Raw genomic sequence first — 14338 nt, forward strand, 5'->3', positions numbered from 1 at the left:
GAAAAACCCTCGTAAAACCTATCTTAAATCTCGGTTTATCCAACAACAACGAACAGATGAACAAATGAAAAGAGCTTAAGCTTGTATAGTCAAAATGTTAAGTCTATGGCGCGTCTTAATGCCGCTGAGGTACTATGTGTGAGGATCTCAATGGGTAGGTTGCTTTTACAGCTAACGGTAAATATTTTGGCTTTTTTTACGACCAGTTGTTAATTCATTTTCCTTACGGGTAACAGAAATCTTCGAAATTAATAACCGTTGTTTTAAAAAGTAAAAAATAATTTCCTTTGTTTGAAAAAGTTTAAGGGTTTTTTTTGATTTATTACGGCAAAACATGTTTTGATGGAAAAAGGTATTATCATAGAAATAATTTGAAACCAGTATAGTTTACAAGCCACAGGAAAAGATACAAAAAAAGAGTGTTGACAAGGGACCTTGAGACTTTGATAGTCGTGGCCAAAATATTTTACGGATGATATTTTTGTACGGCTGACGGTTAAAATTTTCCAATTTTTACACCGAACGGCTCAATGTTTCGCCCGGCTAATAGATGACCCCATTGAGTGGTGCTTGAAAATTGAAAAGTTCGAACAAATGAACAATAAAACGGCTAACCGGATAGAAGTTTTAACTTTAAAAATCTGAAAAAGTTCCTCGTTCTTTGGCAAAAACGGTCGAACACCGAAAGAAGATCAGTGATTGCAAATAAAGTTTGTAAGAGATAAATGAACTTTCCTTTCATGATCAAGCTAAATACACACAAATTTAGGTCTTATTGCTGTCGTAATTTGAATCATTTTACGAATAATTGAAAAGATAAATGCTTCAAACTGTAATAGACAAAATTAATGTTAAGTATAAGGAGAATCTCAACGCTATGGCATGGCTGGAAAACTGAACGTTGACTTCGTGACCAAGTGCTACTTTCCTAGGGGTGAGAGGACACAAGGGCGAATCCAGAATTTTTCTGGGGAGGGGTGGGGGTGTGTGGCTGGTATCTTCGGGTTGCAATGTTAATGAGGCATGCCCGGCATGCCCCAAAAATACTTCAATTTGAGAATTGAAACGTAATATCGAAAACTGTTACACCAGAAATATTGGCAATGCCGCAGAGTAGAAATTGCAATGAGGTACCCTTCAAGAGTATTTGCCTTTATTTCTCCCATAATATCCAATTTTTCTTACTTCTCCAAAAAGAGGGGGGTTGGGGATTGGCTAGCCACGCAATCCCCCCCCCCCCCCCCCATAAATGCGCTTATCGTTAAGCCCTGAAGAGTCCTTATTAGGTGAACCGACTCTTTTAGAGAGCATATTCAAGTTCAGGCGTGAGGGCTTTACGACAATCGAGAAGCAACTGAGAAATTCAGTTATTTTTTTGAAAAGTGACTAAAGTTGCACGGACATAAGGCTTTGACGTCATCGCAATTTCAACTGCCAAAACGTGACGGAATACACAAACAAAGCCTGCCAATATGTTATTTACTGACTTGCTTTTAAATTGAAAAGAAACGCTCACTTGACGTGTAATTTGGGTCATGTTTAAATAATCTGACTTGCAACAGTGCACGATCACAATCCTTTTAAATGATCGTCATGCTCTAGAAATTCGATCATTGTCATTTTTTCACGTTCGCAGTATTTCTCATCCCCTAAGAGAGAGATTTTCCTTTTACATTAACCAAAAATTTTGTTTTTCACAGCTACACTGAACCGTTTTATTTCAACATGAATAGCTCTTTTAACGAATCTGAACTGGCCAATAACATCGCAAACGAAGAGAGAGAAATCCTGCGAAATCGTTTTCTCGTCATCTGCCTCCTCTCCACCATTTACCTTTGTGTTCTATCAGTTTTAACGACTGTTTCAAATGGTGTTCTACTCGTAGTACTGTACCAAGATCCGTTCAAGAGCTTTCGGCATCCTCCCAGTATCTTCATTATTGGGTTAGCAGTGGCAGATTTCCTCACTGGTATTGCAGTGGACCCGTTGTTCGCTTACTTCTACTTCGAGCTTTACAAGGACACCATCAGCAGCGAACGATACAACTTCACTTTAAAAGCAGCGGGTGTTCTTTCCAGTATAACAATGAACGTGTCTTTTCTGACAATTTTGTTTTTGTCGTGGACCCAGTTCGTTGCTATAACCTTCCCGCATCGCCACAAACAACTTGTCACAACTGGTCGCGTGGTCGCTTGTATGTGCGGGATATGGACTTATTCGCTGCTGTTTTCGAGCACTCTTCTGATGGGCGTGCCCGAGAAAATATTCCAAAAGCTGGACGTATTTTTTAATCTTTCCCTGATCAACGTCCTCGTTCTGGTCTCCTACATCGCCTTGCACATTTCATACCAACGCCAGATTGCTCGTTGGGTTCCTGCACAAAATAACGCAATACGCATCGCTGATACTTCGGAACATCGCCGGAAGAGAGATCAAAAACATTTTGTGGTTGTTAGTTTGCTTTTGGCGACTTGTCTACTGGTTTTCATTGCGCCCGTGACGGTTATGTGGTATTTGACACTATATTGGACGCCAAAAACATACGAAGAACAAGTGAAAGCTACGATGGCAAATATCGTTGTGGATACGACCCTATTTATGAAGTTCTTAATCGACCCGTTTATCTACGCTTGGAGACTTCCCAAGTTCAGACATGCGGTGAGCGCGATTTTCACTCGAAGGCGCCGATCATTCTCGGTGGGAGTGCTAACTTTGTATAATTTAAACATTCATGCCTCTACAAGTAGAGTTAACTGAAGCCAAAAAGGAGTGCTTACTTCTACAAAGGATCGCGACAGAATCGCAACAGGATCTAACGAAAGACCTAGCAAAAATAACGAACACATGATGTTACTCTAAATGAAGGAAGAAACTTCAACTGAGTTTAACCAAGAGAAGTGTAAATTTGGGCAAATTTTATTTTGCCTTATTTCGTTGTGATTAAGTCATTCTACATATACATCGCAGTTTAATAATTCAAATTCAGCTCAGAATCATCGATAAAATAATTTAACTTCCATCATAAGACAAGAACGTGACCTTAGTTACTACATAACAATGATGCATGAAATTAAAACGCTACTTTGCACGTTTGAGCGCGATTCAGCCAAATGTGTATTTACGTTCAATTTGACGAGGCAACTGCAACTCAATTACAAAATTTGTTTGATTCAGAACCCGTTCTGATCGAATTCGGAATTTGAATTTGATTCTGAGTATTCGGGAGGTTATTGAGATCGAGCAAAGTACATGTAAGTCAATCGATGCCTCACTAATTATTTAAAATTCTGCGGGCAAGCTCTCGCATTCATAAAAGTATTTCAAATTGCTGTTTGCCTGACAACATTTGCTTTCAGTGCATATGTCAAGGGTTAATTTTGCTGTTACAATTTCACCTGCAGAACAAGCACGTTTTACTGAGAAGTTTGAACAAGTGAACAATAAAAATAATCGGTAAGAAATAAAATATTTTTCAGTTACTCGTGCTTTGGCAAAAACTGCCGAGAGACGAAAGATCATTGATATTTCGAATAAAATTTGTCAGAGATAAAAGAACTTCCCTTTCATGTCCAAGCTAAATACACAGATAGATGTACAGGCGTTATTGTTGTCAAGATTTAGATCATTTTCCGAATAATTTAAAAGATGAATGCTACCCGATGAGAACAAAAACCGGGTTTTTCTCTATCACCAATTTGTTAAGAAATCCGCCTCTTAACAAACCACTTTTTTTTTGCCAAAGACTATTTCACAAATACTAGGGTGTTCGTAATGCCGGCAACTTCAAACAATAGTTTCAACTTTACATTTAACTTTATTTTCGACGCTTTCAGACGAAATCCGACAGAAAATCGAGCAATTTCAGGTTTTAGTGGACAAAAATCTGGTACCAGAATAATTTTAAGTATTTTACAGTCATTTTTCATTTTCTTAAAGGTAAATACATAAATAATTGCCTGAAATAACACCGAAAACAATTTCCCATGGAAACGAGAGAAAATGAATTTCAAAGTTTAGAGAACTTGTGCAAACACAGGCAAAATTTCATTATCAGTTTCATTTCACCAGTACTTTCAAGTGTTTCGTAAAAGGTTCGACATTCGTTTTCGAAGTTTGGTGTTGCTAGAAATGATGTTTCTTGAGAAGATATTTAAAACAGACGTACAGAAGTTTGCAATACGGTGTAAATAATCTTGGTACTAGGTTTTTGTCCACTCGTTACTCGAACTTCTGGTGGATTACGTGTTAATCATATTGAACCCTTACCTTGTTCGCAGAAATAATAATTTAGTAGAATTCTGCTGCGTATACCCTTATAGGAGGGAAAAACATTGCGGCCCTATCGATTTAAAAAGTGCTTGGGTTAAAGATTCTCGCCCATGTCAATTTTCTTTTCTCCCGCGATTTCCCGCGCGTTTAGCGATGCGGCACACGCGCGTTTTTGGTGTGAGGATCCCAAGCTATCCTTACTTGACTTTTTAAAGATGCTAGTTTTGGCCCTCTCTCAAATTTACGCACGTGTATTTCACTTGTGAATAATCTATCGATCTGGAATGTGCTTGGGTCGGAGATTCTCGCCCGGGTCAATTTTCTCTAGCCTGTTCTTGCATTATCAATGCGGCACACTCGCGCTTTTCGTGTCGGGATCCCAAACGATGCTTACTGGGCTTTCAAAAGATGCTAGTTTTGGCCCTCCCCCAAATCTACACACATGTATTTCACTTGCGGAATTCTATCGAATTGGACAGTGCTTGGGTTGAAGATTCTCGCCCATGTCAGTTTTCTTTTCTCCCGCGTGTTTTCCCGCGTTTAGCGATGCGGAAAACTCGCGTTTTTAGTGTGGGGATCCCAAAATATGCTTACTTGGCTTTTTAAAGATGCTAGTTTTGGCCTTCCTTCAAATCTACACACGTGTGTTTAACTCATACAAGTCTAACGAATTGGACAGTTATGAGGTTTAAGATTCTTGCCCATGTCTACTTTCTTTTCTCTGGCGTTTTCGTGCGCGTTTGGCGATGCGGCACATTTGCGTCTTTCGTGTGGGGATCCCAAACGATGCTTTCGGGGCTTTTTAAAGATGCTAGTTTTGGCCTTCCCTCAAATCTACACACGTGTATTTAACTCATAGAAGTCTATCGAATTGGACAGTTCTTAGGTTGGAGATTCTCGCCCATTTTAGTTTTCTTTTCTGTTGCGTGTTCTCGCGCGTTTAGCGATGCGGCAAAATTGCGTTTTTAGTGTCGGGATCCCAAACTATGCTTACTGGACTTTTTAAAGATGCTGGTTTTCGCCCTTCCCCAAATCTACACACGTGTATTTCACTTACGGAATTCTATCGATTTGAATAGTGCTTGGGTGGAACACTCTCGCCCATGTTAATTTTCTCTTCTTCCGCGCGGTGGTTTCGCGCGTTTAGCTATGCGGCACACTCGCGTTATTGTTGTGAGGTTCCCAAACTATGCTTGACTTTTTAAAAATGCTAGTTGTGGCCTTCCCTCAAATCTACACACGTGTATTTAACTCATAGAAGTATAACGAATTGGGCAGTTCTGGGGTTTAAGATTCTCACCAATTTCATTTTCTTTTCTCCTGCGTGTTTTCGCGCGTTTAGCGATGCGGCACACTCGCGTTTTTGGTGTCGAGATTCCAAACGATGCTTACTTGGCTTTTTAAAGATGCTAGTTTTTGCGTTCCCTCAAATTTACATACGTATTTAACTCATAGAAGTCTATCGAATTGGACAGTTCTTGGGTTGGAGATTCTCGCCCATTTCAATTTTCTTTTCTCTTGTGTGCTCTCGCCCGTTTAGCGATGGGGCACCATTGCGTTTTTGGTGTCAGGATCCCAAACAATGTTTACTTGGCTTTTCAAAGATGCTAGTTTTGGCCCTCCCCCAAAATCTACACTGGTATATTCCACTTGTAAATAGTCTATCGATGTGGAATGTGTTTAGGTTGGAGATACCCGCCCATGTCAATTTTCTTATCTCCCGCGTGTTCTTGCACGTTTAGCGATGTGGCACACTCGCGTTTTTGGAGTGGGGATGCCAAACGATGCTTACTGGGCTTTTTGAAGATGCTAGTTTTGGCCCTGCCCCAAATCTACACATGTGTATTTCCCTTGTAGAATTCTGTTGATTTGGATAGTGCTTCGGTTGAAAATTCTCGCCCATGTCAATTTCCTTTTCTCCCGCGTGTTTTCCCTCGTTTAGCGATGTGGCACACTCGCGTTCTCGGTGTGGGGATTTCAAACTATGCTTACTTGAATTTTCAAAGATGCTAGTTATGGCCTTCCCTCAAACCTACACACGTGTATTTAACTCATAGAAGTCTTTCGAATTGTTCAGTTCTTGGGTTGGAGATTCTGACCCAGTTCAATTTTCTTTTCTCTTGCGTGTTCTCGCTCATTTAGTGATGCGACACACTTGCATTTTTGGTGTCAGGATCCCAAACGATACTTACTTGGCTTTTCAAAGATGCTAGTTTTGGCCCTCCCCCTAATCTACGCACTATTATTTCACTTGTGGAATTTTATCGATTTGGACAGCGCTTGGGTTAAAGATTCTCGCCCATGTCAATTTTTTTTCTCCCGCAATTTTCCACGCGATTAGCGATGCGGCACACGCTCGTTTTTGGTGTCAGGATCCCAAACTATGCTTACTTGACCTTTTAAAGATGCTAGTTTTGGCCCTCTCTCAAATTTACACACGTGTATTTCACTTGCGAATAGTTTATCGATTTGTAATGTGCTTGGGTTGGAGATTCTCGCCTATGTCAATTTTCTTTCGTATCGCGTGTTCTTAAACGTTTAGCGACGCGGCACACTCGCGTTTTTGGTGTCGGGATTTCAAACGATGTTTACTGGGCTTTTTAAAGATGCTAGTTTTGGTCTTCCCCGAAATCTACACACATGTATTTCACTTGCGGAATTCTATCGAATTGGACAGCGCTTGAGTTGAAGATTCTCGCCAATGTCAATTTTCTCTTCTTCCTCAATTTTCCACGCGTTTAGCAATGCGGCACACTCGCGTTTTTGTGTTGGGATCCCAAGCTATGCCTACTTGGCTTCTTAAAGATGCTAGTTTTGGCCTTCCCCATAATCTACACACAATTATTTCACTTGTGGAATTCTATCGATTTAGACAGTGCTAGGGTTGAAGACTCTCGCCCATGTTAATTTTCTTTTCCCCCGCGTGTTTTCGCGTGTTCAGCGATGCGGCACACTCGCGTTTTTTGTGTCAGGATCCCAAACGATGCTTACTTGGCTTTTTAAAGATGCTAGTTTTAGCACTCCTAATCTACACATGAGTATTTCACTCTTGGAATTTTATCGAGTTGGACAGTGCTTGGGTTGAAGATTCTCGCCCATGTCAATTTTAGCGTTTAGCGATGCGGCACAATTGCGTTTTTGGTGTGGGGATACCAAGCTATGTTTACTTGGCTTTTTAAAGATGCTGGTTTTGGCCCTCTCTCAAATTTACACACGTTTTTTTCACTTGTGAATAGTCTATTGATTTGGATAGTGCTTGGGTTGGAGATTCTCGCCCATGTCAATTGTGTTATCTCCAGCGTATTCTTGCACGTTTAGCGACGTGCCACACTCGCGTTTCTGGTGTCGGGATCCCAAACGATGGTTGTTGGGCTTTTTAAAGATGTTAGTTTTGGCCCTCTCCGAAATCTACACACATGTATTTCACTTGCGGAATTCTATCGAATTGGACAGTGCTTGGGTTGAAGATTCTCGCCAATGTCAATTTTCTCTTCTCTTCTTCCGCGATTTTCCACGCGTTTAGCGATGCGGCACACTCGCGTTTTTGTGTTGGGATCCCAAGCTACGCCTACTTGGCTTCTTAAAAATGCTAGTTTTGGCCTTCCCCATAATCTACACACGTGTATTTCACTTGTGGAATTCTATCGATTTGGACAGTGCTTGGGTTGAAGACTCTCGCCCATGTTAATTTTCTTTTCACCCGCGTTTCTTTGCACGTTTAGCGATGAGGCACACTCGCGTTTTTGGTGTCAGGATCCCAAATGATTCTTACTTGGCTTGTTAAAGATGCTTGTTTTGGCCCTCCCCCTAATCTACACATCTTTTAAAGATGCTAGTTTTGGCCGTCTCTAAAATTTACACACGTGTATTTCACTTGTGAATAGTCTATCGATTTGTAATGTGCTTGGGTTGGAGATTCTCGCCCATGTCAATTGTCTTATCTCACGCGTGTTCTTGCGGTGTCGGGATCCCAAACAGTGTTTTATTGGGCTTTTTAAAGATGCTAGTTTAAGCCCTGTCCAAATCTACGCACGTGTATTTCACTTTTGGAATTCTATATAAGTTAAATGCTGTCTCATTACGTACGTAAATCCCTTGACACTTTAAATCGTGTGAACATGATATTTTCAGAGCGAAATCGATGCAAACACAAAAAATCTGCTAAATACACGACAGCTTCAGTATTAAAACGCAGAAGTATCGCAAAACTTAAACAAACCGACAACCATTCTCATATTTTAAATTAAAAAAATGAAAGATAAATTAGTCTGACGGTATCAATATAACAGACAAGTCAAAAACAGAGGTTGATTCTATTTAATTCTACTGTAAGTTGGAAAAAACTGTGTTTTCAATTTAAATTAAAATCAGTCGGACGATCAACCTTATTCATGGACATTTTAAAAGTCTTGCCACATTTCGGCACATGAACAAGCTATAACGTTGCGAAGCAATCGAAAGCAAGCAGATGTTACGCCCCGTCGACACTTTGGCGGAGAAAATTTCAGTGAACACGGAACATGCGGCTTCATTTCTACGGGGCACACTAATCCGTCAGGAAAATGGAGCGTTTCGAGAATGCTCTTTAAACCGGAGGAATTTTAAAACGCAGCTTTATTTCTACGGTTAGGCCGCATACCGTCCACATTAATCCGTCACGACAACGGAGTTTTCAAAAAACGCTTTTTAACCGGAGGAATTTGAAAATACCGGCTTTTAGTGTACACGGAAAATTTTTTGAATATGAAGCTTTTTGAAAGCGATGACATCACGAAAATCGTGTGATTTCCCTGCTAGAGTTTTCCTCAAGTACAACTCCAAAATGACCGGTGATTGTTGCGTTTTCAAATTTCTCCGGTGTATTATGAACGGAAAAAAATTGATATGTTTTCAGAGTGAAAACACCTTTTTCAAATTTCTTTGGCATATTGTGGACAGGCCCATATATAAGGAACTTTATTTAACTTTTCCGAAATTTTAAAGTCTCAGAAGTTTGTTTGATGGAAAGTTCTTCTTTTGAAATTTGAGCAAATTAAATTGTACTATTACGAGTATTTGAAACACTCGTCGGACAAATTTTCCCTGGGGAATAAGTTAACATCATCGAATTAACTTCTGCTAGCTTTAGCGAGAATAAAACTTTCGTTTATCATATGAATTATTGATAGATGCTAATTGGTTTCGGCTTTTGATACAAAATGCAGTGGGTGATCTAGGGAAGGGGCGCCCCCCTTATTTCGGGTAAAAAAAAGAAAAAAAGAAAATCACAGAAGGGAGAAAGGCTGGCAGGGCAAGCTAAACAAAACCGGGCCCCTCCTTAGCTCAAGGTCTGCTTCCGCCACTGAAATGGGCCATCCAAATCAAGTCTTTTTGAACAAACTTCTCGGAAATTTATTCCAGTGGAAAATCAGAAAGAAGCGGCTGATTTCTTCCCTTAAAATTAATTTCCGAATTATTGTTATTATTTCTTCGCTTTCATCAAAAAAAGGACTGTATCATTTTGTGAGGCGACATTTATAGCTGATTCTAAGGATGTTTTCAACGCCACGGTGGAAATTAAAATCTGCTAGTAAAAAGTCTTTCATATCCGTTTTTCTTAGTAGACAAACCTGATAACTACTGTATTATATTTTAGTCAGATAGTTGTGGGAGGCGCGGTGAGCTAAGAGTTACAACATGGCTGGACTGTGCGCCCCGAATTAAGGAGATAAACATATGGAGCTAAATTCTTAAAATTAACGTCAAACGAAATGTAAGAACGCTGGTAAGGAGAATGATTATTATAAACTGTTGCAACTGAGACTGAAAGCGCTAAAAGACGACAAAACATAATTGCGCTTAAAATGGCGAAATTCAACTGAGGAATTTTCTATGGCAGACAATCGGCCACCAGAGGTCCCAAGCTGCCCTGCAGCCGGCAAGACTGTGGCCACCTGAATTCTGAAGCCTTGTGGGTAGCTAGAGCAGGTCAACAGTTTACAAACGGGTCGCGAGACGCTAGATGAAATTAAGTTTCGCTACATCCTGAGAAGAACTGGAAGCCATAAAGGTACGATAAATATAACTGTTTACAGCAGTCACTTCGTTTCAATTACAGATTTAAAAATTAATTTTTCTTTTTGAGATTTGCCGTCAAATTGATTGACCGAAACTATCATTGTTCAGTGCTAAACGGCTTTGTGACCATGGTGTGTTCATCACTAAAATTTATTTGATGTTCAACTTAGCTTCACAGCGGCTTTATTTTAGTGACTGTATTTAGGCCTACCGCCTGTCCCCCTCCCCCCATGGTGTACCATCATAGTTTGAATAATTCTTAAGGAGACAGTAGAATTTAAAATTGATTTCAATTAAAGGTTAAATTTCCAAGAGTGATCCATAGCCAAACTCTCCCTACTGACCACAGTACCGCTTTGTCATATACAGAAAGGCAGGAGGGATGGGGGACTAGTAGTAATCAAGACCCCGGGGTCTCCCATATTGTAGGGGCAGGTATGCTCGCCATAAAATATCATCTAGGCCCCTGAACGGATTTAAAGCAGGCAGGCATATAAAAGCTACAGCAACTTACATGAAAGCAAGGGCACCGTTCTCGAATGCTTTCATTTATCAACAAAGAAATTTAAAAATTTCATGCCTGGTTGATCTAAGTATCAACACAGTATGACAGCGTGTTTTTCCTTTATTTCTTTATACGCGGCACTTGCAGATACCTTGATGGGTAAAAACATTGGCGTACTCTCCTGAAAACCTATGTGAAACCAACATCCACATATGTTAGACCAATTTGCCCAAATTTGTACCCCTAAATGACACGACGAGTATCAAAGCCCATCTCACATGTAACTTTACCCCACACACCGTACCCTTCTCTCCCCGGAAGGCTATAAACGAATAATCCGCCAAGGCCAGAATATTGTTTTGATTGACCACGAAATTCTTAGAACTAACATTAAAAGAAATGTATGAAATTCAGTAAGGAGAACTGAGACTTAGACCTTTGAATGCTGAACACTGTCTTTTGCTTTATTCACAGAAAAATGTCACCGGCTGCATGTCAGCACAAAGCTCGGTATCAAGGCGTTTCTTGCTATGTCTTGCGTGTGCAATCACTATGGTTATCCTGACAATTTATTCAGGTAAGAACTTGTGTTCTACTGATAAATAAATATGATTCTTAATGTTACGCTCGTTCCAGGGACTCCCCTGGTGTTCCCATCTACCGTCTTGGATTTAAGACCGTGAGACCCTGGGAACGAACTTGTGTGTTTGACCCTTCTCTTACTTTTATCTAAGGTTACAGTTGCACAAGAAACCTTAATGTGGAGAAACCTCGAGATCTGCGCTCTCTTAACAAGGCTGCTCCAAATCAAAGCCGTCAGCTTAATAAGGAAAATACCAGCCCGTGTTTCAAGAACATTTTTAAAGACATTTTACTCGTTGTTGTCTACAATTATCCATTCTACGACAGTATACCTCATCTTGTTGCTCTGTACAAACCTGCTTTCCCTCATCTGTTATTCTGCGGTCCGCCCCACAATACCACGCGTCCAGGTATTCTCACGGTTGATATCTACAAAGGCATTCTGGGATACGAGTGCCTTGGTCGAGCAATAAGAGAGCATCCGGGATATAAAGGATATTTTTACATCAGCGATGACGTCATATTGAATTACTGGAATTTCCCGGACTTTGACCGGGAAAAGATTTGGGAATCGTCGTTTTCGTTCGGTTCAACTCCGGTTTACGAGCCTGCGAGCACCAATTGGTACTGGTGGATTTCGCCATACGGTTTGAACAACTGCCGAAGAGCTTGCGAAGATGTCGCGAACATGAACTTCGGGCCGAAGAAACTCAACGTAAAATATCATTTAAACACTCTCTTTAAGAACAGTAACGGAACACTGCGATGCTTCAGCGGTCGCTCAGATATCTTATACATACCTCAAAAGCACGCGAAAGCGTTTTCCATCCTTTCAGAAACGTTTTACGAGCGTAAAGTTTTCCTAGAAATTGCCATACCCACCATGATTCGCTTTCTGGAGAGAAACGAGATCATAGGTCACCTTCCTGGCTATTACATCCCTGGGGATGTGAGACGAGGTGACCCTCGAGTGACAGACAGCAGATTTTTCTGGTTTGTTTATTTTCCGAAAAACAAGTTATGGTTCATTCATCCTTTTAAACTTCATCAGCAGGAACTCGACAGCAAGTTTAACTTGATTATGTTAAAGTTCATTCTCATAGAGAAGGTCAGAACGTTAACGAACTGTAAACCAAAACTCTTGAATTTACACAATCAATCAACATAATTGGGGTTTTAAGAATTGTATAGCTAGACCACTGTAACGTCTTTAGAGCCGGCAATAGGCCCTTTGCAGGATCCGGTGACATGGTACTGAATTAATTACGCTGGGACGCAAGTTACACAGTGGGACTTCCAAAACAAAGGAAAGTCGGGCTGGACTGATACGAGTTCCTTTGTTTTGGAAGTAATAATAATAATAATAAACGAATCTTTAGACAGGAATAACCCATCAGTACTATAAAGTACTGTTATCAAAGGGGTCCTGTAAGATTTAAAAATTTAAAAATTTAAAAAAGGTAAAATGTTAAAAAGGCAAAACTACGTACATTGGAAAACATATAAAAACTCACGATTAAAAATTACAAGTAAAAATGTTCGTTGGCCTTTTGCCTAAATAAAAGCCTAGAGTTCAGAGTTCTTATGTCCGCCGGTAAACTGTTAAAAATTGAAGCCCCTAAAAACGAAAAACTCCGACGGCCAAACTCCAAGTTCATTTTCGGCAGTTCGATCGAGGAAAATCTATTTCTTGTGTTGACATTGTGACTTACCCTTGTTCTTAAAAGGCGTACAGACATTTAACTTGCGTAACTTGCGTCCCAGCGTAATTAATTCCGTACCATGTGACCGGATCCTGCAAAGGGCCTATTGAGGCAGCGTCCACACCAAGTCGGAGAAATTTGAAAACGAAGCTTTATTTCTACGGTTTGACATACCGTCCACGCCAATCCGTCACGAAAACGGGGCTTTTCGAAAACGCTCTTCAAAGCGGAGGAATTTGAAAACACCGGCTTTTCGTTTTCGTGTGGACGGATAACACTTTGAAAACAATGGCGTCACGATAATAAAGTGATTTCCCTGAGCGAATTTTCCTCAAACATAAATCCAAAATGATCAGTGATTGTTGCGCGCGTTTTCGTAGTGTGGACGGAAAACATTTGATGCATTTTCAGAGAATGAGAAAATAATTCTGTACTATTAAACCTACGGGGCAACCTACGATAATGGCCTAGCTTTGGTACAAAGTATATTCTACTGCACTGAAGCTATTTCAAATGGCAACATTACCCTGAGGTTTTTGTCTCAAATTGAAGAAGTCGGTCAGACCTTTTCAAATTCTCTCCTTAAGTCTTGGAAAAAATACCGTCAATTACTGTTTGCTCTCCCCTCAACTATTCCCTAAATTGCCTGTTCTTTTGGCCATTTGAGTATTTGCTTTAGCCAATTGCAAGTTAGTACAGTTTGTGACTAAAACTACTACTAAATTCCCCTCATTATCATAGAGAACTTTAAGTCGCGAACACGATCAATTCATGCAGTATAGAACTGAAGCCAGTGTATTTCATACACATTGCTTCTCACTTGAATTCAACAGTCCCATTCAATAATTAAAAAAAGGTGTGTTTCAGTGAGCTAGAAGCACAAAGCGCATGTACCCAAGTGAATGCGACATGGCAGTAAATCTCTTAAAAAATCCTTCTGGAAGTTTTACTGATGTTCGCATTGATGTGTGTCAAAGTTCGTCCTGAATTCATTTTCCGTACATTGAGACCCCGTGTCAACCTGTTGCCTCGGAGTTTGTCAGATAAACGCATAAAAGGTCAATCTTTACAACCGTGTACAATGCTATTTTGTTTGCGGGACACAGCTGGCGATCCCGACTGAGCAAGATAGAACCCCCATCTCTAGCATTTTGCCCAATGGCGGAGACAGTCTTATGATCATTGAATAACAGATTGCCACCAAAAAGAGAACAGCTCAGCA

At 40.3% G+C, this 14338-nt stretch overlaps 2 protein-coding genes across 2 annotated transcripts; both read left to right on the forward strand.

The window, feature by feature from the left end:
* The first annotated feature begins 1559 nt into the window (after nt 1-1559).
* On the forward strand, nt 1560-3598 carry LOC110045250 (uncharacterized). The gene has a single exon (XM_020750846.2). The coding sequence runs from the start codon at nt 1726-1728 to the stop codon at nt 2755-2757; it is 1032 nt and encodes a 343-aa protein (XP_020606505.2). The 5' UTR covers nt 1560-1725; the 3' UTR covers nt 2758-3598.
* A 6585-nt stretch (nt 3599-10183) lies between these two features.
* On the forward strand, nt 10184-13045 carry LOC110045213 (uncharacterized). Its single transcript, XM_020750811.2, has 3 exons — nt 10184-10318; nt 11306-11408; nt 11566-13045. Exons 2-3 carry the CDS (start codon nt 11324-11326, stop codon nt 12579-12581), a joined length of 1101 nt encoding a protein of 366 aa, XP_020606470.2. The 5' UTR covers nt 10184-10318; nt 11306-11323; the 3' UTR covers nt 12582-13045.
* Nucleotides 13046-14338: the final 1293 nt, after the last annotated feature.

Source organism: Orbicella faveolata, unplaced genomic scaffold (assembly GCF_042242905.1).
Source record: "Orbicella faveolata isolate gen_17 unplaced genomic scaffold, um_ofav_v1 contig_34, whole genome shotgun sequence".
Lineage (NCBI taxonomy): Eukaryota > Metazoa > Cnidaria > Anthozoa > Scleractinia > Merulinidae > Orbicella > Orbicella faveolata.

What these genes read in the sequence shown, in the direction of transcription:
- LOC110045250 (XM_020750846.2), top strand. Translation starts at nt 1,726, where the DNA reads ATGAATAGCTCTTTTAACGAATCTGAACTGGCCAATAACATCGCAAAC.
- LOC110045213 (XM_020750811.2), top strand. Translation starts at nt 11,324, where the DNA reads ATGTCAGCACAAAGCTCGGTATCAAGGCGTTTCTTGCTATGTCTTGCG. An exon ending in TATCCTGACAATTTATTCAG is followed by an intron (nt 11,409 to 11,565) that starts GTAAGAACTTGT and finishes CTTTTATCTAAG; the next exon opens with GTTACAGTTGCACAAGAAAC.